The 24,730-nt window shown below is 34.2% G+C and overlaps 1 protein-coding gene across 2 annotated transcripts; it reads left to right on the top strand.

Moving 5' to 3' along the window:
- The first annotated feature begins 2,620 nt into the window (after positions 1 to 2,620).
- LOC127706381 (basic phospholipase A2 PA-9C-like) lies at positions 2,621 to 23,517 on the top strand. Of its 2 annotated transcripts, none has more exons than XM_052210963.1 (6): positions 2,621 to 2,724; positions 15,493 to 15,524; positions 19,703 to 19,757; positions 21,991 to 22,141; positions 23,029 to 23,132; positions 23,375 to 23,517. In XM_052210963.1, the coding sequence occupies exons 2-6, from the start codon at positions 15,507 to 15,509 to the stop codon at positions 23,500 to 23,502; spliced, it is 456 nt and encodes a 151-aa protein (XP_052066923.1). In that variant the 5' UTR covers positions 2,621 to 2,724; positions 15,493 to 15,506; the 3' UTR covers positions 23,503 to 23,517. The 2 variants fall into 2 exon arrangements, with proteins under 2 accessions (XP_052066923.1, XP_052066921.1); XM_052210961.1 differs by lacking the exon at positions 19,703 to 19,757 and adding an exon at positions 17,956 to 18,010.
- The last annotated feature ends 1,213 nt before the right edge of the window (positions 23,518 to 24,730 follow it).

Below are 24,730 nucleotides of genomic sequence, written 5' to 3'. Positions count from 1 at the left end.
ATTCCGTGAGTCAGATTTCGTATTTTACAAACAGACCATATAAGGCATGATACCTTTTTTTTTAACTTGATGGCGTAAATTATGCTCGATTACGTAAGACCAGCAAGTTGTATTCTAATATCGCAATTGATCAGGCACACGAACAGAATAATGCAATCGTAAAGGGTGATTGTGGTGCCATAAGTTTAACCGAAGATCACTCAGCTTTATGAAGATGGATGGTAGCTGGACAAGAAGTCAGTAGACTGGTAGATGAATTTTAAAGATCTAGTGGTTTGAGTCATTCTACAACAGACGAACGACATTATGCAGACTATGAAAACACAAAAGGATTTATTCGAAAAGGTTCAAAGGCTTTCTAAAGTGATGAATGAGTTTGAAAATCCATTTCTAGAGGACCCATCTGATTTGTACAAATTTGACTCTAAGGTTATTGTTGATTCGGAAGCAGGTAAGATATGCAAACTCCAAAATATTGGATCCAAACAATACGAAGACCTTTTAAAACAATTGCATAACGAAGGAGAATCTGCTTTTTATAACCGATAAAAAAACAATTTCCCATTATTTAGTCGAAAAACGAAACTGGAAACGTCTTCGTCAAAGCTAAAGATCATGAAAAGCGATTTCAATCTCTTTTCTAGACTTTTCATTTCATGTCAAAATAGACAGTGTGACTTTGAAGATTTCTTAAGCCATGAAAACCAAACTGTTCCAACGTCTTTGTCTCAGCATGGCACTTTAAACAGAAGTATTTAAGCGCAGTTAATGGATATACTTGAATCATTCTGCGATTTGACATCAACTGAACCACATTCTGACGCTTTTATCGTTGATGGGGACAGCAATGGTTAATTTCAGGCAACCACGTCGTGCAAAAACATTTGATGATTATGCAAATGTCATACTGACTGACATAAAATCTTGCACTGATACGTATTCAAGAGTAGACATTATATTTGACATTTACATAAATAATAGTTTAAAGGCCGTGACAAGAAGAAAGCAAGGTGCTGGTGCTAGATGGAAAGTTGTTGGTTCTGGTAGATTGCCAAGGGTTTGGAGTAGTTTTCTCAGTGAAGATGACAATAAAACGGAATTGTTCAAGTTTCTCGCCGACAAAATGCTTCTTTAGAGACTGATAAAAATGTTTATGTTACTGAAGGTGAAAATGTTCTTTGCAATTTCAATACGGATACTTCCCAGTTGTCCCCTTGAAATCACGAATAAACAGATACACGAATGTTTGTCCATGTTAAATATGCTATGTAAAAGGTTGTAAACAAGTAATTTTAAATATAACTGACACGGATGTAATTGTTTTAGGAATTGCAGCATTCTTAAGACTAGGTGTGGACAAATTGTGGATAGGTTTTTGAAGAAAGAAAGACTTTCGATGGCTTCCTGTTCATGACATATCAAGTTCGTTAGGTCCTGGTGTATCTTTTCTGACACTGTTTCTGCATTTCGTGGGAAAGGGAAGAAATCAGCTTGGCAAACATGAGAAGTATTTCCAGATATTACGGACGTTTTTATCCGCTTGAGTATGAGACCAAACTATTGAAGACACAGACATGGACATCATATAGCATTTGTTTGCATCATGTATGACAGAACAACAACTATATTTGCTGTTAACGAGGCACGATTTGAATTGTTTGCCAGGAAACATCGGCCATATGATGCCATTCCGCCTACCAGAGATGCTCTTCTGGAACACACCAAAGAAGCAGCATATCAAGGCGGACATGGCTGGGCAAAAACGGATATACATGTATGCATTCAACAGGTACCAACATGACCAAGTCATGAACACTGTGGTTGGATGAAAGAAAAAGACAATGTCAGTTTAAATCCAAAATGGACTTCATTACCCTCCGTCGTATCCTCGTGTCAGGTACTTTTGAAATGCGGATGCAAGAAATCCAGCTGTGTGGGTAACTGTAAATGCTACCGTTATGACCTTCCTTGTACGGGTTTATGTACATGCAACTGTCAGGTAGATAAATATTAGATAAAGCAACCTGTCTTTTTACCAAATAAGGCATTTGAACTGAACAAAGTAAGTTATATCTCTTGTTGAGTTGATGGAAATGATTACAAATGACATTTTCGCCGTTTTGGCCGCCATTTTGAAACCGGAAGTTGCCTTTTGTCTTCATTTATGTGTTGTCTCATCGTACTTTAGGAACTGTAAGTTACATTTTTTATCAAAACTTACATTGGATTATACTTACAACACAGCTTTCACGAAATGTAGCCAATTGGAACTGACGCCATTTGCAAAATGAGCGATGGCCATCTTGAAAAAATGAAAAAAAATGTTAAGGCCAGCAGCTGTTTTTTTTTTTTAATTAACATTAAATCCACCTTTATAGCAGATGTCATGCTTGTATCACGATTTACACTATTGTGTGCATAATAAATCCCACTAAAATGACAACAACATGGTATGCAGTCGTCTTGTATCATCGCATGTTTTGCCACTATATGACTTCACCTGGCAATTAATAGTTTTGGTCATATAGGGGACGTACGTTTATGCACAGGTTAATCATTCATGTCTTAGTTATAATGCTACTAGAATGGAAACATTATTTATTGCTAAAGAAAAGTTGCATAATATGTATCTACTATGATAGTATTAGTTGCTATTATATATACTTTAGGATTAGGACGAGTGAAACGCGTTCGCTGTCACCACGATTTACCAAATTGCATCTGGTACGTAGTGTTATTTTATAAAGGTTATGACAGTAGTTTTGTTGATATTAAGTAACTATATAGATATAATGAGCAAAGCATCGATTTTACTTTTACTTCGTTCTGTAGTGGCCGCATACATGATTTTTAGTCTTAGATACATGATTTTTTTTATTAGTTTGTCATTCGGTTTGAACTAGCTATCAGTAACTGCTAGTACTCTCAGATCTATACTAAGTGTCTTTTTTGTTGTGAGGGATGTATACATAGTCTGCCACGTCCGGTTTGTGTTTTTGTTTCTTGTTTTACCGCTTTGTATCGATCTGATGAGTAAAGCCCTTTTCAACTGATTTTTATAGTTTGTTCATATGTTGTGCTGTTACACCACCATACCAGGTTAAGGGGAGGGTTGGACTCCCACAAACATGTTTAACACCGCCACATTCTTTATGTGTCTGTCCCCAGTCAGGAGCCCGTAATTCAGTGGCTGTCTTTTGTTAAAAAAAGATTTGTATGCTATTCAAATAATTACAAAAATAAGCAACTTTACATCCACTATAGAAGTTCCTGAACTAAAAAGATTGTTACGCCATAGGGTTGTTGTCGATAAGAACTCCGTCTTAAAAAGCCGAAATTCGGTTTAAAATGGCGTCATCGGTTAATGGTTTACAGTATGTATTTAATTTTTTTCCTGTTTTATTCCCAACAGTTGCACACCATAACAAATGTATGCACCTTAAATTTGACAATCTAGAGTATTTCCTGATCCCTAAAACTCGAAATGGGAATTTCATAGGTTCTTTCTGTTTATAATGGCGTCATCTTCTAAATTTTACAACAATTGAAGTTTTAATTTTATTTCTCCTGTTTTGTTCCGAGCAGTAACCCGTTATTGTGTCAATATCATCTTCTAAAACAATCCCTGGATTCATTTTGACTGGAACCCCCCCCCCCCCCCCCCCCAAACATATATACACCTTAAGCTTAATAAACTTAATTTTTTCTTGATCCTAAAACTCGAAACGGGAATTTCACAGCTTCCTTGAGCAAAGCTATATATTTTCGTAAAAATCTCTCTTGATGATATTCAATGATCCTGACCTGCAGATTGTAGAATTTGGTTGTCATTCAGGTAAGCTTTTTCAAAGCTTTTATCATTAGCTCAAATATTCTCTAAATAGACCAAATACCACCAACAGATACATGTTTCAAAGACATTGAAAATATATTTGATCGTGATTCACCTCTCCGGCTGGTGGAGTGACAGTCACTTAAACGACAATAACAGATTCCAAATTCCTTTTATAGCTTGCTACGAGATATGGGTTTTAGTCATTGTTGAAGGCCGTACGATGATCTACAGTGGTTTACTTTTATTGCATTTGTTCTCTGTTGGAGAGTTGTCTTATTGGCAATCATACCACATCTTCTTATTTTAATATTCATCATACTCAAGGATTTCAATTTATAACTGATTCTGTTTTACAATGTATGATGTTGATTATAAAGCATCCGGATATTCAAATGTTCCTTTCTGTCGTATCAAACATGTGATCAACGTGTTGCTGAGCAATGCTGATATACATGTACAGTTATTTAGTAAAGTGCTTCGAAAGCACCAGTTTCTTCAATTTTGACGTTTTATTTTTTTAAATTTCTAATAGTATAAATATACCATTGAGAATGCATTCGTTGATCAATACTCGCCGTCAATGAAACATACGTCAAAGATGTATGATCTTGCACTTCAACATCGTCGAGTTTCGTAAGAACAGGGTCGATAAAATATTTTGAAGGATTTGGTTTTCTTACGTAAGCAGATTTCAGCCTATTGATATGCACTGGCTGTGATAATATTTTGTTCGTGTTTGGGTTCTTCAAAGTATACATATGAGGACTATTTACTGTAGAGATCACATATGGACCGGCACATTTATTCTTAATTTTTTGTCCTGTTCCGGTTTGCTCTTTCAGCAAATAAACAAAGTCGTTTTCGTGAAATGAAATATTTGGTATTCTGTCCTTATTAACACGGTCAATCATTTTAACTTTCGAATAAATATAATTTTTCTCGACTTCAGTACGTATAACGGTTAACTTTTCACATTGCTGTTTGAACACACGATGATATACATATAACAATCTTTAGGTACAGACGAAAAGTCGGTGTCCTTAATATGCAAGGACAACGGAAATTGTGGTCTTTTCCCATATACTATTTCAAAAGGTGAAAATCCAGCATTTTGGTTTGGAGTATTGTTCATCGAAAATAATATTCCCGGTAATACGTCCTCCCATGGTTTTCCTTTTAAAGAAACGGTGTTAGTCTTTCAGACAAAGTTCTATGAAGTAGCTCCCGAACAGTAGTTAGCAAAGCTCGGGGTATATTCCTGAACAATATCCAATAAACGACAAACTTCTCTCAAACATTTACCAGTACATTCCGATCCTTGATCACTTATGACAGTTCGACAGACTCAAAATTGCTTGACTAACTTGAAAAGCGCATTTCCGACTGCTAACGGATCAGTGTTAGGTATCGGCTCTGCAAACATGTATTTACTAAATAAGTCAATTGCAGTAAAAATGTAAGAATTGCTATTGTGAGACACAGGGACGAAATCATATTGAAGGTCCGTTTCCCAAACTTCAAATGGTGCACACGGCGTAGGAAATGACGTAATTACAGTTTTTGTCTTTATTGTGGTATTTTTCCTGCTTTGACATTCATGACATGAACGAATATAATCAGTGACTTTTTCACTCAAGTTCGGAAAATAGTACTGTTCTTGGATCAAATCAAGAGTATTTTGTATACCGCAATGTTTGCCCAACGTTGAATCATGGTGTAATTCAATTATTGTTTTAAGTGAAATTTCAGGAACAACTAACTGAAAATTATTCAATGTTTTTTTAACGGACTGATTTTTCTATTTCGTGTTTGAAATAATATTCCATTGATCAAGTTAAAATCTGGTATAATAAAAAAAAATCTGCGCGCTTCTTTCTGCAGCTTTTGTAGCTTTTTCTTTCAAGATACTGAATCAACGGTCTGCAGTTTGCGTCATTGCACTGCAATTCATGTATAGAATCGACACTAAATCTCTTTTCCCGAATCAATCGGTGTCAAAATATTTACATTTGAATCACTATCAATACCAGTAACAGAGTCTCGTTTTTTCGTATAACTATTCGTGATTTCATTGTCACTCATATCATTATAACTAGTATAAGTAACCTGTGTATCATTAATGTCAGTATTTCGTTCAAATATTATGTCCGAATCCTGTATATTATCACTTGCAGTGCTTTAATTAAATATTTTGTCTGGATCTTGAATATGAGAACTTTCAGTGCGGTTTACTTTTCTTTGATACATGTATATACTGTTGATCAATGTCTTTGGTGTCGGCATCATATTCATTGTGTGCCTGTAACATTACATTTTTACGTAGAAGACTAGTAACGACGGTGTACATCGGAACTGGCGCGGGCTGACAGATATTGTTCAGTTGTAAATTTTTACGTTTGCTAGTATAGGAATTACGTAATAAAGTGGTCAATTGTATACCTCCTGGAACAATAAATTGTCCTTGTATTTTCCGGTTCATAGGGGAAGTACGGATCGTTCTTGTCTGGACTTTCAAAGGCGTTACTAGTCTCTTGCGTGCATTGTGATAAGGTATCCAGAACTTGCATTTCCCTCGCAGGCTTGTATTGAATTTCAAAGTTATACTGCTGCAAAATAGCGATCCACTGCTCATAAACGGCACCTTTGTTGGTTGCTAAAGTGTAGTTTCAGCGCTTATTGGTCGCATTCTATAACAAACGGATTTGTTTGTAGGTATGATGAACATTCTAGAACGGCTGTAACCAGGCCAATTAATTCAAGTTTGGTTGGACCATATGATTTCAGCCATTTACTAAGTGCCTTGGATCCGAATCGTCTAACACGAATTTCATCAATTTCATTCATTTTCTGATATAGCACGTAACCAATGCCCTTACAACAAGAGTCTATAGCAAGTCTAAGTGGTAAATTGAAGTCTTGAAAGGCAATAATAAGAAAATTCAGCAGGAGTAATTTAACATTCTGAATTGCACATTGTTGTTCATCGGTCCGGCTAAACCTTCATATTTCTTTAAAAATCTAGTCAGAGGTTCCATTTCAGCATGAACATTTTTAATGTATTTTCTAAATCAATTAAATAGACCAACGTGTTGGTATAAGGTAATCAACGATGGCTTGTACACGGTACGGTGGCGGCTCAATTTCTTTATTGGCAATTTTATGACCTAAGTATATACAAGAGTTCTCAGCAAAGGTGCATTTTTTGGGTCTAAGCTTTAAACCTGCCTTCGTAAGTCTTTGAAAAACGTTCTGTAAATCTTCAATATGCTGATCGAATGTTTCGGATGCAACAAGGATATCATCAAGATAGCACAAACATGATTTAAAAGTCAATCCTTTAAGAACTTTGTCCATCAAAAGTTGAAAAGATGCTGAAGATCCCATCGGTAATCTTAAGACTTTGAAAGTACCAAACCATGTATTAAAGGCTGTGTAACGTAGACTTTTTTTTAGATCGGTAACTGGAAAAATCCAGATGTTAAGTCTACTAGTATTGAAGTCGGAAAATTCGGTGTTTTATTTGGAAAAGATTCAGTGAGATCTTGTAAATTAGAAATTGAATAAGAAAAGTGCTGAGTCATGGCATTTAGATACATAAAATCGCAGCAGAAACGAAACTTTGACAAACTAGTTTCTTTCGATGAAGTATTAGCTTTGCCTTTTCGGTTCGTTCTTTTCGACACAAGTACAACCGAATGGACATCTTCTGTTTCGTCCACCGGTGCAAATACTCCTTGTCGCAAAAGTTCATCTAAATGTTGTCTTAGAAAATCCTTCTTTTCGGGAGTTAAACGATGTGAACGTTGGTGTTTCGGTTTAGAGTCGGGCTTCAAACATATTTGGTGTTGAACAACATAAGTAAAGCCTAAGTCAGGGTTTTCCTCGGTTACAAATAATCCTTGATGAGCATGTAAAAATTCAATCAAATTCGATTCTGTCCTTCAGTTAAGTATTTGGGAATATTAAAATATGAAATAAATTTAGAGTCGATCTCAATATCTTTAGTCACCGGTTCAGGTGACAATTGAATATTTTGAATACAATGAGTGTTATTATTTTCACTCAATGGCATACATACATGATCCTCAGAAAATGGTTCAAGCTCGGCTAAAAACTGTCCTTAATTCAAATGTACAGTTTCGTTGGTAAAATTCAATATTTTAATCGGGACTTTTTTCTCTCGATTCATTGTCACTACAGCTTTTGATACTATGACCCCTCAGCCTTTAGATATTTTAGAAGTACATATATACCTTGCATTCCGTATTGCACTTTTCCATTAACTTGTCCCCAAATAAACACTTCCGAATTCAGAGGTATAGAAGCGGGACTTTGAGTTAAAACCTTGAACTGTTTGGATTCTATGCAACAATCACTAAAGTCAAGAACGATATTCTTGGAAAATAAATAATGCGTTCCTAAAATTAAAGGATGCGATGTTTGCACTAAAATATGTACAGGAATCCAGTGCTTTCTCTGAGGCACAGAAATGTCAACATTAACAGTTCCATACGTTTGCACCGTTTGATTATTCGCTATTCATTTGTAGCACTAAACTCTGACTTCATGGTATCGGGAATCGAGTTAAAAAGTTGTAACGACATGACATGTATTGAACTACCTGTATCAATTAATGCTTAAATTTCCAGATTTGCAATTTGCACAGGCATATACAAAGATTTACAAACAAATGCTGAATCGTCGTCACTTGTCCATTCAGTTGATGATGAATAAGGATTGTATTGAAATTTATTGTGTTCATGGTTAGAATTAGGCACAGTATTATTAGAAATGTTAACATGGGCAGACTGGTGTACAGATATTTCCTTTAGTTGCAGCCCCGAAGGTCCTGCTCTGTGAACCCCGGGTTCCTCCGGTATCCCGAATAGAAAACACACTGTGGACTCTTATGGCCCGTTTATCCACAAATATGACAAATAAAAGAGGAATCTATATTGCCCCGTTCATTTCAATTGCAAGAACGTGCAAAGTGTTCATGTGCTTGATATTTACGGCACAATCCACGGTCAGATTGAGATACCGGACGATCTCGATTTCGAGGACGAGGAAAAGATCATTTCCTTTTACATCAAAGTACAGTCTAGTTGCTGACAAAAATCGGTGGCAAGTTTTGACACGGTTTGGTTGAGACTGTTTATTTGTCCTTGTAATTCACTAACCACATCAGTTTTAAAATTGTTTAAATCTTTCACCGCAACGGGTGTGTTATCGGTAGATTTAGTAGCAGCAGCTACGAGCAGTGCATCATCCTTTCGATAGCCGTACGCTTCGCCCATTTTAGCTGCTGCTAGACAATTTGCGCTACCACTATGATGACCTCCCCTTACAATAAAAGGCGAGCTGATAAGGCAACGCCTTTAATAATTTATTCAGTATTTTGTGATCACTTTTATGAAAAATGGTTGCTTTTTCAAGTAGTTGAGCATGAAAATCGTCAATTGATTGCCCTTTTGAAAGTTTTAATGTTTCGAATATTTAACCTTCCAGAAGTATAGTTGGACTTCGAAAGTCAACATCGACGTATTGCTTCTTGTAAACCTGTTCAAAAATTTTGCCATAATTGTTAACTGTCGACTGGAAGATTATTGAACCAAGTCAGGGCCTCAAAGGTGCAAATGAGAAGCGGCATTTTTTTCTAGCATTCTCTTCCGGTAAAAAATGTGCAATACAGCATAAGACTCGAACTCACTCAAAAACTAAAATGCATTTTCATGTGGGTATCCTCCAACTTTTCGGCAATTGACTACCTTTTCCTTTTGTGAACAGAAATATGTTTTAAATCAGATATGTGAAGTTGAACTTTGTATTCAAGTTTTGAAGAAAATACGGTATTTGGCGTACTAGAATTGGTTAAATCTGAAGTTTGAAATTTATTAATTGGTGTCCAGGCAAGAGTAGATTGTGACTGTATATTGGATGGCAAAATAAGTGAATAATATAACTGTAGTGGAGAAGGTTGCAATAAATGACCAATATCTGATTCTAGGTCGTCCGTTATTTGGTTCAACAATAGAAAGTCGCCTGATAATGCAGACTCGTTGTCTGATGACGACATTTGCTCAATAAAAACACAATGTTATATATACAGCACCGAAAAATCAGTAATGAGAACAATCTAACATGCTGTATACTCAGATGTAAGTACACGAGTAGAAATGAGATAAATCTCACATTCTACAGAAACGAAAATAAATACAGGCAATGCTTATAAGTTTATTTTTGAAATCTTCAATTTTCCCAAGTAAAATTCGAATCACCCACAAACGTGCAAAATATGATTGTGGGTGAATGCCGTCTATATAAAAACCATAGTTATTTGAATATACAGACGGACGGCCATGATGTTTTCTGACTTTAAGCAAGTCCAAACCAAAACCTGGTGAATAAACACGAAGCAAAAAATGTGTTTCCCTCATAAATCTATTGACCTCGGCAACCTGGCATTCTAATAATCTTTCCTGCACACGACACTGCTCCAGTTCAGGGTGTTGTTGAAATAAATTCCACAAATAAATTAAATAGAAGGAATGCTCGAGAAAAACAAGTTTGATTGTCGGGTAATCTGAAAGGAACTTGTAAATTTGTTTGTATGTATCACATTTTTGTTTTACTCGATCATTATTGTCCGATTTTAACTGAATAAAATTTTCAGATTTTTCTGTCAGGTCACAAATACCTAGCCAAATGTATGTTGTAAGATGTCGTGAGGAAAGTTCGTGAATGTAAGATACTAAGTTTTCTTTAAGCCAAGTAGACTGAATTTCAGTGTCCGCTCCACTTTTCCACCACCAAAATATTTTATTTTCAGGATGAAATGACCAGTCAACAATGTTAGCGAAATATTTGGTCTTGCTATCAGACAATACAACATGTACTGTGCGCAAAAGAGAGGCTCGGTGAAGTATCTGGTGTAAATTACGCATTTGTTTACTCAGACTCGTTTATGTATAAATGGCGAATAGACGTGTTAAAATAAATGTCTATGTATGTGTGGAAAAATTGTGTTATAAATTGAACATTTGTTCGTATCAATCACTGGTCAAAATGTTCTAATAATTTATCAAATGTGTCCTGACCACATTGACGAATGACAACCACGTGTTCAGTACTCGTGCATTGGGTCTACATGCACGGGAGTCACATTTGCAGAAAATAAAAATTAATTGTGTCTTGAAACCTGCACAGATATTACTCAAAAATTTTGTAAATGTCTTCTGAAAACCGTTTTAGGGTTTCCCCACCATGTGAGGATATGGGTCTAGTCTTTTAACTTTAGTTTTTGTAGGTTTGGGAACTAGCTCATAAAAACACGTCTTCCATGAACGACATACATTATCAGAGAGGGTAAACAAAAGAGGCGTTTCCGGACATCACTTGTACAATTCCGTATAAACATACGAAACTGAATTACACATATATACTATATATAATTCTAAATATATAACAGTATGTCGTACTGACTGTAGGACATGATATATATTATCTTTTTGCCAGAATATTGTAATTATGCCCTATGACTTTTGTATACAAAATAAGGAGACATGGTGCGATTGCCAATGAGTGTATCCCTGTTTTTAATTATTTGTTATGCCAATAGACAAGAGAACAAGTTTGATGAAACTCGCACGTTAATAGACAATAGAAGCTCGCCCATGCCTATCAAGCAGGCGATTCGATTTTGTGTTTTGCTACACGTATCTTTAACATTAAAATATATTGTTAATGTCATATGTTCATTGCTTGTACATGATACATAGGAAAGTTATTACTATTCAAAGTGAAAAAAAGCTTTAGTCTTTATGTTTATACTTTCCATAAAAAAAACCCAACATAAACGCTAAAGGTAATTGCAGTAACTAATTAATTGTTCCGTCCATCGATATGTTAAAAGTTTTTATTTCCATTTTTCATGGTTTTGAGGATGTAATAAAAAAAAAGAAAGTCTGAGTTATGTAAATTTACTATTTTTGTACCCTCATTAAAATTTAAGTCTTGTATTTTAAATCATTATTGACATTTTGAGAAATCTTTTCCTCTGTTTCAGTATTAATATAATAATAAGAAGATGTGGTATGATTGCCAATGCGATAACTATCTACCGGTCTACCAAAGTTCAAATAAATTGGATGTAAGTAATTATAGGCAACCGCATTGCCTTCAACAATGAGAAAAACCCATACCGTATAGTCGGCTATAAAAGACCCCGACATGAACAATATGAAACAATTCAATTGAGAAAACTTACGGCCTTATTTATGACAAAATAATTTATGAAAAACAAATATGACAGACGTGAACCAACGACAACAACTGGGCTACAGGCTCCTGACTTGGGACAGGCTTATAAAGAATGTGGCGGGGTTAAACAAGTTTGTGAGCGCTCAACCCTCCCCTTATTCTGGAACAGTGGTGTAACAGCACAACATAAAAATACACTATAAAAATCAGTAGAAAAAGGCTTAACTTATCAGATTGATACAAAGAAAAACATAAAACAAAAACACAGATAGGACGTGGCGGGGTATATATCCATCCCTCATCCCTAAGTCAGGTTTAATGTTTTTTCTCGTTTGAGTGGTTTTATATTTTTTTCACGAAGGGGCCCTTTTTTTCTATCTTACTTTACGTTTTGTTTGTATTGAAGGCCATACAACTACATCTACATAGAGTGGCATACTTTCGCTTCATTTGATATATAGCGGATTGTTGTTTCGTTGACAACCATACAAGATCTTCTTATTTTCATATTTAAAATTATATTCCCTTGATAAATTAACACGATTAATGTCATTATTTAAACAACTACACAAATCATGTAGCTATTATCATTAAATTTAAAACCACAAATGTCATGTTCATGACCTTGAAGACATGCATATATGAGGGTCTGGATTGGGGTCTTTCATTTATGTATTCTTTATCTATTTTGTATAGTGGACGGTTAAGGGCAAAAACGCGAAGTCGAAAATGCGAAAAAGCGAAAACGCGAGAACACCAAATGGTTTCATTCTTTAATTTTGCGTTATCGATTTAGCGATTTTGCGTTTTCTCGTTTTCGATTTTGTCAATTACTTCCCCTTCTGTCAATCATTTCGTATTTTTTGTCTGATTGGATAATGATTCACAATTTGAAGATAACCTGACTGGATTATATTATTTTCAAGAACTAATAATTTTTTCAACGAGTACTTAGTACTTATGTGTGTTATAATAATACAAACAAATATATTTATCTAAAGAGATTTACTCGTTAGGATTAAACCAGTTTTCAGTAAAGCATATACTATCAATTGTCTATATAAATCATATTTGTTTTTCATAAATTGTTTTTTTACAAATTTGGCAGTTAGTTTTCTAAATTCAATTGTTTCATGTTTTTCATGTCGGGTTCTTTTATAGCCGACTATATGCTATGTTTATTTTCATTGTTGAAGGTAGTACGGTTGACTATAATTGCTTACATCAACTTCATTTGAACTTTGTTGAATAGTTGTCTCATTGGCAATCATACCCCATCTCCTTATTTTTATATTATATTTTTAACACAGTGTTGAATTGTTTAACAAATATGTTTACTATAGTTATTTTATTTTTGTTATATATGTATGAATATATATATATATATATATTTGCATATTGGTTGATTGAATATGTTTTATTCATGTAGTTAACATTTTATGTAGATAGCCTAATTGAAAAGTGTTTAATACAAATGAGTAGCTCTCTTTCAATACAGATATTATTATTATTATCACGGGTAGTAGAGTCGTCATATCGAGTAGCTTTTAGTACAGTGATTTTGTCATAGCTTGGTTCAGTTGGACTTGATTGTTTTAAGAGTTTTGAATGACAAACAATGACACAATATAAACATTCTGATTTTTTGCTGAAGGAACTTCTGGTAATTATCTTTGAGTATAGCTAATATGTTAGTAAATTCGAATTTGTATCAGATAGGTTAGATTTTAGCGAAACAAATTTATGTATTACTGAAACATTATTACACCAGGGTTTTCGATATCATAAACTAGTCAAAACATTTACTAAATTTTATCATCGGTATAAGGACATCATTCGTAAATATAACTCAACATGCAGACATCTTATACGTTCGGGTATTTCACATCCAATCTTTTATGGTAATATTCTTTACAAAGCACAAAAATGTCAGTATTCACCTCAAAAGCTAACAAAACCTTTAAACAGACTTATTAAGAAGGGATATAGTTACGATACTGTTGTCAGGTCATTAAAGATTGCATATTTTGGCTTTGATATTGATCGATTCACTTATAGGGTCTTTGCATCGGAATTAAACATATTTATTCTAAAACCAGTTGTTGGCATGACACGGGTTATGTTTTTCTCATATATTTTATGACGGTATAATACTAAACCCCTAACAGGAGGGATTGTGCCTGATATTCATATGATGAAGACATAATCTTTCAATCAGTTTAATTGAGGTCTGGAGCTGGCATGTCAGTAACTGCTAGTAGTCTGTTGTTATTTATGTATTATTGTCATTTTGTTTATTTTCTTTTGTTTCCTATTCTGACATCGGACTCGGACTTCTCTTGAACTGAGTTTTACTGTGCGTACTGTTGAACGTTTGTTTTTTCTACATTGGCTAGAGGTATAGGGGGAGGGTTGAGATCTCAAAAAAAACATGTTTAACCCCGCCGCATTTTTGCGCCTGTCCCAAGTCAGGAGCCTCTGGCCTTTGTTAGTCTTGTATTATTTTTAATTTTAGTTTCTTGTGTATAATTTGGAGTTACGTATGACGTCCATTATCACTGAACTAGTATACATATTTGTTAAGGGGCCAGCTAAAGGACGCCTCCGGGTGCGGGAGTTTCTCGCTGCATTGAAGACCCATTGGTGGCATTCGGCTGTTGTCTGATCTATGACCGGGTTGTTGTCTTTTTGACACATTCCCCATTTCCATTCTCAATTTTATAATTTGACACAGAATAATGCTTGCGTATGTCAAAATGTAAAATTTGCTTACTCGTTTTTCAACCATTAAAAAAAGATGTGTATACTGTCTGTTACACCTCATATTTCGCTACAATATACAAAAATAGCTACTTATGCACATACTCGTTGTAAAAATTCAATGATTACCAGACCTGGGGGGGAGGGGGGGGGGGGGCAGTAATTGACAAACTCGAGAAAGCGAAATCGCAAAAAACGAGAAAACGCAAAGACGATAACGCGAATTCGCGAAGTCGAAAACGTGAAATCAAGAAGTGAAACCATTTCACGTTTTTGTGCGTTTTCGACTTCGCGTTTTTCGTGTTTTCGACTTCGCATTTTTGCCCTATAGAATATGAAAGGTGAAAAGGCGAAATCGCGAAAACGGGCACAATATTCTGTATTCTGTAAATCCGATACAGACCCTCATATATTGTCAGTATTGTGCAAAATCATTCGCTGGATTTACTTGTGCATGTAATCGGAAGCCTTGACGATTTTTTTTTAAAACGATGATATATTGTATAAATTAATTAATTATCACGATCTAGTTGATTCCACTTTCCTTATTCTCCCAATGTTTCGTGACCATAATAGTATTTTCAGCTCAAGCGGTCTTTGATATTGTCAATATGTCTACTTGTTTTGTCACTTTGCAGACAGAAACAGTTCAATGAAGCTGATTTCACGTGTAAGTAACCTTTTTTTAATATAAAATTCAGGCAGTACCTCTGTATATTGTTAATACAATAACAGTGTACTGAATAAATAATGTATTTAGCCAAAACAGTAAAAAACCTTTTCGTACCCTGACTGCGATGGCGGAAAGTTTGTGGAATTCACATTGACATTAATGCTATCTTATTTTGAATGCAGTTGTTTATTTAATAATATGTATCTAAATGGTATGGAATTTGCCACTTCTTGTTAATTTTTTTCATCATGAAAATTTTTCTGCTTATGACATTTGGTCGTGAGGATTTCCAAAAATATAGTGTACATATACATAAAATGTTACATACATGTCCTTTACTCCACTAAAAATACAGTTATCAACACACTAATGTTAGCCAAAAATAAAGATATGTCAGAAGAAGAACGAGATGGAAATGTAGTGCCTCTATTAAAATTTTTTCTCACGATATTGATTGATTGTAATATATGACTTATTAACTTTAAAATATTTGTAAAGAACAGCAACTCTATGCTCGAAAACTGATAAATACACCGAAGAACGTTTCGGTTTATCACTTAGTTTATACCTTGATACCAATAATGAAGGAAACAGATTTAATAATATACAAATTATATTAAATACTATTAATGCCGTTTTAAATGTGTATACCATGTTTTTTTTATAACCTTTTCCCTGTATTTCCACATCAGAGAAAAAAGAGATAAGAAATTAGGTGAATGTATTAAATTGATCAATTGCATTTTTCTGAAAAACGGAGTATAAACTCAATCCCACACTAAAAAAGAAGTATTACAGAGTATTTAATATGTTTGAAAATAGCTTTATGTAAATTGTCGCAATAACAAGAGAGACCATCCGACTTGAGGTTGATTGATTGATTGTTGCTTGTTTAACGTCCAGTGGCAAATATTGCATGCATACTTAAGCCGAGAACGAATTAAACACATCAAACATGAATACAATAGGCAGCAAACAGTCGAGAGAGAAGAAGGCTTGGAAATTTTAACTTCAACTGGAAAGTTAGAAATAAAAAGATATTAGCTTAAAAGCACAAATATGTATTCAAATTCAAAATTAAAAAAAAAAAAAAAAAATAATAGAATACAAAATTTTTAAAGATAAAAAAAAAAAATAGAAAAAAATGCTCATGTCCTTTCTCGCCCAACATCCAAATTAACAAATTAGAATTAAAAAAAAATAATAATAAAAATAAAAAGTTTAAAAAAATTTAAAAATTCAAATTCAAAATTGAAAAAAAAATTGAAATGACAAAAATGACAAAAATCATAAAAATTTAAAGTTTGAAAAAATGTTTTGAAAAAATAAAAAAAAATATTGGAAAATCGAAAAAAAAATCAATGCTTTAAATTGAGAAACCTATCAAAAGTCTATGAGAATGCCTGAAGCAAAACTTGTAACTAACCGATGGATGAATTTTCCCTTTACCTATCGCGCGAGGATTCTCTTTCGCTATTTGAAAATAACAACGGGAAGGCATTTAGTATTCAACTTCACAAAAGCTACATATTGGACGGAGAATGGGAATGTGCACTGCTAGAATTATCGTTCGTATCGAAATTTCCAATACAAACGAGACGTGTCTTCTTTTGCTCGGACTTTGTGATCAACACGTATGCCGGAGAAATGTCTCTGTCGATACTACAACCGTCAGGGGTTTAGAACGAAGGTATCGCGATCATCGTATATGAAAAACCCATTTACCTCAAAGTAACCAGAAACAAATTGTACCAAATCGAATTCGTCTTGAGGAATGAAAATATCAAAGTATGTCACCCTAAGGATGACCACCTGTTTTGCTTGCTGCATTTTTGCAAGAAACCTATAAGAGAAGATTGCATACACATGCAGAAAAGGTGAAGATGTTTCAGTGCAAATTATGTCGAAGTATTTACGTTTAGCCACATGATCTTCGAAGTTATATGAAAAACAAACATGCGCAGCAGCAGCTTCAAAAGCAGCAGCAGTTCCTTCCTCTGAAGAGGAAAACGAATTTTCTGGATGGCAGCAGCAGCAGCAGTAGCAGCATCAACAGCGGCAGCAGCGGCAGTTCCTTTCTCTGAAAAAGGAATACGATTTTTTTTTTAATTTTGAATTTGAATTTTGATTTTTTTTATTTAAATTTTCAAGACTTCTATTATTAATTTACTTTTTTTTTTAATTCTGATTTTATTGGGGGAGGAGGGACATGACCATATATTGGATCCATACCATAAATGTGAACGCCTAACGCCTAGCTTGCATAAAACTGATCACACCCTACTACTCAAATTAGGCATATTAAATACATTTCTTAAAAGACTCGTCACATGATATGCATGGTATCTATTCCAAAATTTTGATTTCCTGCAAGATTTTTTTAAAAAGAATATATGTATTTTATTTATTAAAGGTATTTTTATTTCAGGATACTGCTGCATGTTTGTTGTGTATCATCATGTACATTGATTTTTATAAAGTGGGTACGTAAGCAACTTGTAGAAAATAATCTGTTGTCGACTTTGAATTCCTGACAGGTTGATAAATTCTTGATCGACATGATAGTTCAAATGTTTCCAGTTGTTTATTGGTCATGGTTTCGAAGTCAGCAACTCGTCTTTCATTTAATCTAAAATAAGTTGGATTATGTTGTAATAACATGTGAGTAATCAATCAAGGTGAATACAAGTAAAAATTGTGGAAATGAAAAAGAATGAAACCTTTTTTATATACCAATATTTTATTAAATAATTGTTTAGCATATTTTATAAATAATACATTGTATTAACACAATAAATATCAAATTGAACACAACGTAGCACAAATTTTCATTCGGACAAAAGATTTCATTTCATTAGCACTCAATTGTTCAACTTCACAAAGTCTAAGTCAATGTGCAAAAGGTAAGAAGTAGCAGCAGCATACTAAATAGGGGTGAGTTTTCATTCTTGTTTTAATGTTTTCAGTCGGTTGTCAATTTGACGGTATTTTCTTTTCTTGGGAACACGTTTCCCGCCAGCTCTGCATTGGAGAAGGGTACATGCGTGGAAGGCTTCTATATGTTTTAATAGCTTTATCATACTTAAGATGTTTAGGTGGGTGCCTTGACCAACTTCTCTAATTGGCTATATCAAAAGTCTATGAGAATGCCTGAAGCAAAACTTGTAACTAACCGATGGATGAATTTTCCCTTTACCTATCGCGCGAGGATTCTCTTTCGCTATTTGAAAATAACAACGGGAAGGCATTTAGTATTCAACTTCAAAAAAGCTACATATTGGACGGAGAATGGGAATGTGCACTGCTAGAATTATCGTTCGTATCGAAATTTCCAATACAAACGAGACGTGTCTTCTTTTGCTCGGACTTTGTGATCAACACGTATGCCGGAGAAATGTCTCTGTTGATACTACAACCGTCAGGGGTTTAGAACGAAGGTATCGCGATCATCGTATATGAAAAACCCATTTACCTCAAAGTAACCAGAAACAAATTGTACCAAATCGAATTCGTCTTGAGGAATGAAAATATCAAAGTATGTCACCCTAAGGATGACCACCTGTTTTGCTTGCTGCATTTTTGCAAGAAACCTATAAGAGAAGATTGCATACACATGCAGAAAAGGTGAAGATGTTTCAGTGCAAATTATGTCGAAGTGTTTATGTTTAGCCACATGATCTTCGAAGTTATATGAAAAACAAACATGCGCAGCAGCAGCTTCAAAAGCAGCAGCAGTTCCTTCCTCTGAAGAGGAAAACGAATTTTCTGGATGGCAGCAGCAGCAGCAGTAGCAGCATCAACAGCGGCAGCAGCGGCAGTTCCTTTCTCTGAAAAAGGAATACGATTTTTTTTTTAATTTTGAATTTGAATTTTGATTTTTTTTATTTAAATTTTCAAGACTTCTATTATTAATTTACTTTTTTTTTTAATTCTGATTTTATTGGGGGAGGAGGGACATGACCATATATTGGATCCATACCATAATTGTGAACGCCTAACGCCTAGCTTGCATATAACTGATCACACCCTACTACTCAAATTAGGCATATTAAATACATTTCTTAAAAGACTCGTCACATGATATGCATGGTATCTATTCCAAAATTTTGATTTCCTGTAAGATGTTTTTAAAAAGAATATATGTATTTTATTTATTAAAGGTATTTTTATTTCAGGATACTGCTGCATGTTTGTTGTGTATCATCATGTACATTGATTTTTATAAAGTGGGTACGTAAGCAACTTGTAGAAAATAATCTGTTGTCGACTTTGAATTCCTGACAGGTTGATAAATTCTTGATCGACATGATAGTTCAAATGTTTCCAGTTGTTTATTGGTCATGGTTTCGAAGTCAGCAACTCGTCTTTCATTTAATCTAAAATAAGTTGGATTATGTTGTAATAACATGTGAGTAATCAATCAAGGTGAATACAAGTAAAAATTGTGGAAATGAAAAAGAATGAAACCTTTTTTATATACCAATATTTTATTAAATAATTGTTTAGCATATTTTATAAATAATACATTGTATTAACACAATAAATATCAAATTGAACACAACGTAGCACAAATTTTCATTCGGACAAAGCATTTCATTTCATTAGCACTCAATTGTTCAACTTCACAAAGTCTAAGTCAATGTGCAAAAGGTAAGAAGTAGCAGCAGCATACTAAATAGGGGTGAGTTTTCATTCTTGTTTTAATGTTTTCAGTCGGTTGTCAATTTGACGGTATTTTCTTTTCTTGGGAACACGTTTCCCGCCAGCTCTGCATTGGAGAAGGGTACATGCGTAGAAGGCTTCTACATGTTTTAATAGCTTTATCATACTAAAGATGTTTGGGTGGGTGCCTTGACCAACTTCTCTAATTAGCTATACCAGCCTGTCTGATGATTTATTGTTCTAAAACATTCTGTTGCGTAATGGTTCCATAGGCTTTGGTTGCTTTCCATCCAGTAGCTAGTAACATAGTCTGCAAACGTAAGTGTTGGTATATTAGTTTCTGCATCATCCACGTCCTCTATAGTATTAAACAAAACATCTTAAACTGCGTTGGGTGTTAGAAGTGGTAGAACAGCAGCTCTTCGAAAAAGTAGATAAATGTTTTCATGCGATTGTCATACAAGTGAGAGGTTTAGCTAGCTATAAAACCAGGTTTAATCCACAATTTTTTACCTAAGGAAATGCCTGTACCAAGTCATGTTTCTGTGTATTCCTCCATATACATTGCGTGTAGTGAAAAAAACCAGCTTTTGATGTTGATGCCAATGCAGACTGAAGTTACTGCGTTCCTGGTGGCTGCCCCGTAGTCGAGAAACATGGTTCTCGATTGTAGTTGAATGGCGTACTGTTGAAAAAATTCTCGAAGAACAATAAGGAGTCTAGTGTACATATGCAAATCTTTACCAGGAAGAAGACTGTAAACAAGTGGATACAGGGTACCACCAACTATAGCATGTAATATGTAAAGCTGGTAGATTAGTGTAGGACATACATAGAATGTACCGTCACAGGGCCTGCTGCTTCTAAATGTTTGAGACTCTGTTGTGTACTGAAGACAAGCATTCGATTATTGATGTTATCATCCGTCATAAGGGAGGGTTTTCTGGTATTTGTTTAGTCCATTCATCATTGATTGTAATGTCGGCTACTGATGTTTGTAGTGCATGCAATGTCTTGTGTCTTTCGGTATATAGCTGTTCTTTGCAGGCATAGAAGGTGTGTATGTGTTCTACAAGTTGTTTTGCATCATCATTCCCTTCAAAATTCAAGTTTTACTAATTCTTTTTCACAAATAGTAGGAATTGGTGTAAGCTCATCTTTGTATATTTCATAATAAATAATGCTTCTTATTTGATGCTGAAGCAAATAGTCTAATGCCCATAAGATGATATAATTCCCTTCTTTTGAATTTTGCAAGTTTGGCACATACAATTAAATGGGATTCCCAATGAAAATTAAATTGTAGTCAGTATTTCACCAGTAGCTTTATTGTTCTTTCCATGTAGGAATAGACAGAATACGAAAATTCAAAATGTAGGAATAGCCAGACGACACCAAAATTTAATCAACTCCTTAATGTTGACCTTGCAGTGTACTAGTTCTTGCTTTTATCCACCCTTATTGTATACACTGGTCGCATGTTGTTATCCGCCTTCTATCTTCCTTAGATTTGATTAAGAACTCTTGTGGAAATACCAAATACCTGACATATAAAAGAAAAAAAAAGTAAAAAGCACCGAAATATGAAACTTAATAAGAATTATATGTATAATTTCAATTTCAATAAATATATTTGTGATTGTAGGCAAACTTCTGAGCTTTAGATTATAAAACTTGAAGCTTATACTAAAAAATCAACCAATCAAAATACTGGATTTGGCGTTTCGAGCACAAATGTTATACTCCGAGTACTGTGTAAAGTGTTATGGCCGCTGACCTTGTACTCTTATTTGTGTTGCAGAGACGAGAAGCGTGAGAAATAAGAGAGCTTTATGGAACCTTGCATATCAAGTGGCCTATTATTTCGGAGCGGTCCAAGCCACTGCACTTCTAGACTATGGGTGTTTTTGTGGATGGCATGGTAGTGGTACACCAGTTGACGGCGTAGATCAGTAAGTATGAACGACCAAGGTTGATTTTATGGATGGTATGGTAGTGGTAGACCAGTTGACGCGGTGTAGATCAGTTAGTATGCATACCTAGGATAAATAAAAGGACGTGTGGGTTCTACGCCAATGTTAAATCAACTTAACGACGTAAAAACAAAAATATATCAAAATACACTCTTAAACAATAAAGTGTCTACACAATAATTGTTAATATTTCAAGCTCTAAAACGTTCTAATTTTAGAAATGTTTTGAGTAATCCAATTCAACAAATGACTATCTAACGCACTACTTTAAAAGCTACAACAAAATACACACCCAAGTTAAATGAAAACAATTGAAGAATGTTTGCACTTAGTGAAAAGTAGGAATATGACCAGCTTGATTTATAGTGTCCTTTGAAATACTAAAATCTTACAGTAAGTTTATGAATCAAATATCAGTAGACTAAAGGAGATATTGGGTATATATCATTTAGACAGCAATCCATCGAAACTATAAAAAAACAATGAGTATTTAGGAGTCAAAATACTGTTGGCAACAATAGAAAAGTGTCTAAATGGTTGTTTAAACAAGATAACAATTTTTCTGAAAGTTCAACATTTCTAATACATAAGACAAACACTTGCATGGTTCCTAACTTGGGAAATGCATATTGACGTTTGACGGGATAACACTTTTTTGTTCTTTTAACTGCTTCGGTTTATTACTGACACGGTATCAAATAAGTAAGGGAGAAACATTAATTACTAACGTTTTCAATTTGACACGTCTATGTCAAATTTGAGTTCAGGTAAAGACCGTTTTATATATTCTCGTTTTGTATGGTTTTCTTATCAACCATTAATTTGAATGTACCCGCTTTGAAAACAGTTAAAACTTTATTTTACAGATGTTGCAAAGACCATGATGATTGCTATGATCGTGTGGACGAATGTTGGCCGAAAATTTGGCCATACTCATATGAACTTCATCACGAAACAGTTAACTGTCAAAGTAAATTAATGATTGTTGCTAATAATAATAATGATAATAATTTAAAAAAAATAAAATAACAATAATAATAATAATAATAATAATAATAGTAATAATAATAATAATTATAATAATAATAATAATCAATAACCAATACTTGTAATTATAATAGTAATTAATGATAATAATAATCAGCGTAATTATGGCATTCTCTCTTGTAATGTAATAAATGTCTTAGTTTTATGATATTTTTTTCTTTCCAGATCATCCCAGTTCCTGTAAGGGGAGAATATGTATGTGTGACAAAGTTTTTGTGGACTGCCTTCATAAAAACACGTTTAATCCAGACAATCATGATGTAGACAGAGATGAACGTTGTCAGGGGAGATAATAAATTTGAAACATATTACTCTAAGTTACTTTTCTTATATACGTAATTTCACATTGCATTAAATTACGGATACACACTTGTGATCCTTACATGTATTAAGGCAGAAAGAAGTATTTTCTTTGTAGTGTGTCCACTTGATTGCATATATGTTTTCGATTGGTGATCAGGAAGACAAACACATGATATATATTTTAGAAAATCGTGTTGAAACAAAAAAAAAGGATTTTGAAAGGCACATTTTAACTCTGTTGTACACAACTATCCTAGATAAGAGGATGGTTGACCGTCATAATGCAAAAATGAGAAGATGTGATATGATTACCAATCAGACAGTTTTTCCTAAAATGAGACCAAATGACGTAGTAGTTAGCAACACATGTCTCTGATTTAACGCAACGACGTCCCATTCTGAAGTAAGCCAGGAGCCTGTAATCCGACGGATGTCGTTGTTTGCTGTTTGTCCAAATTGATGCAATTTAAATATTTGTTCTTTGTACTATATGGATAGTTGTCTGGTTGTTTTGTATTAAACAAGAATTATCTCGATGTTAAAAGTGCTTCAAAGCTTGGATATTGAATCAGTTTTCTTCCTGGATGGCTGGTATGTTTTTGATAGGAGATTCAACGTAAATCACTTTACTCTGGTGATATTGAATAGACAACAGAATGTTGTTACCAGCTGTAATGTTTATATTGGACGAGCTGACACTTACATATGAAAAGCTACATAAATTATTATGGGAGCCTATATTTTCAAGACATTTGATATATTCTCGGCTACAAATTCGGTAACATTTCCTCAAGTGAACATGAAGAAACCTTCGTTCGACATGTACATGCTACTCTTTATGCTCGAACTCCAAATATGAAGTACATATATGGCATAATATAACAATATTGTGGAAAACTGAAATGTTCAAGCAAATTTCTGCATGTATGTCCGTGGACAACAACTCTTGTAAAAACAGTCAACCAGAAGGAATCTAAAAAAAAACTTATCAGACTGGCCAACGGAGTACCATCCGGAAGTCCCGTTAGACTTTGTCGGTATCGACTTTGAAACGGACATGATCTAAGGTTGAACATGAGATAGGAAATTAAATTTATTTGTTAACCCATCAGCTGTTCTTGCTTTTCGTCACCTTAAAAGTAAAATGCATAACAAATTTAAAAAGATTATTGATATGCTATGCTTGAAAATTCTTTAAGTATTTGACTTTTCCCTGTC

Source organism: Mytilus californianus, unplaced genomic scaffold (assembly GCF_021869535.1).
Source record: "Mytilus californianus isolate M0D057914Y unplaced genomic scaffold, xbMytCali1.0.p SCAF_6, whole genome shotgun sequence".
Classification (NCBI taxonomy): domain Eukaryota; kingdom Metazoa; phylum Mollusca; class Bivalvia; order Mytilida; family Mytilidae; genus Mytilus; species Mytilus californianus.
The sequence above is the reverse complement of the archived record's forward strand: the minus strand, read 5'-3'. Positions and strand labels throughout refer to the sequence as shown.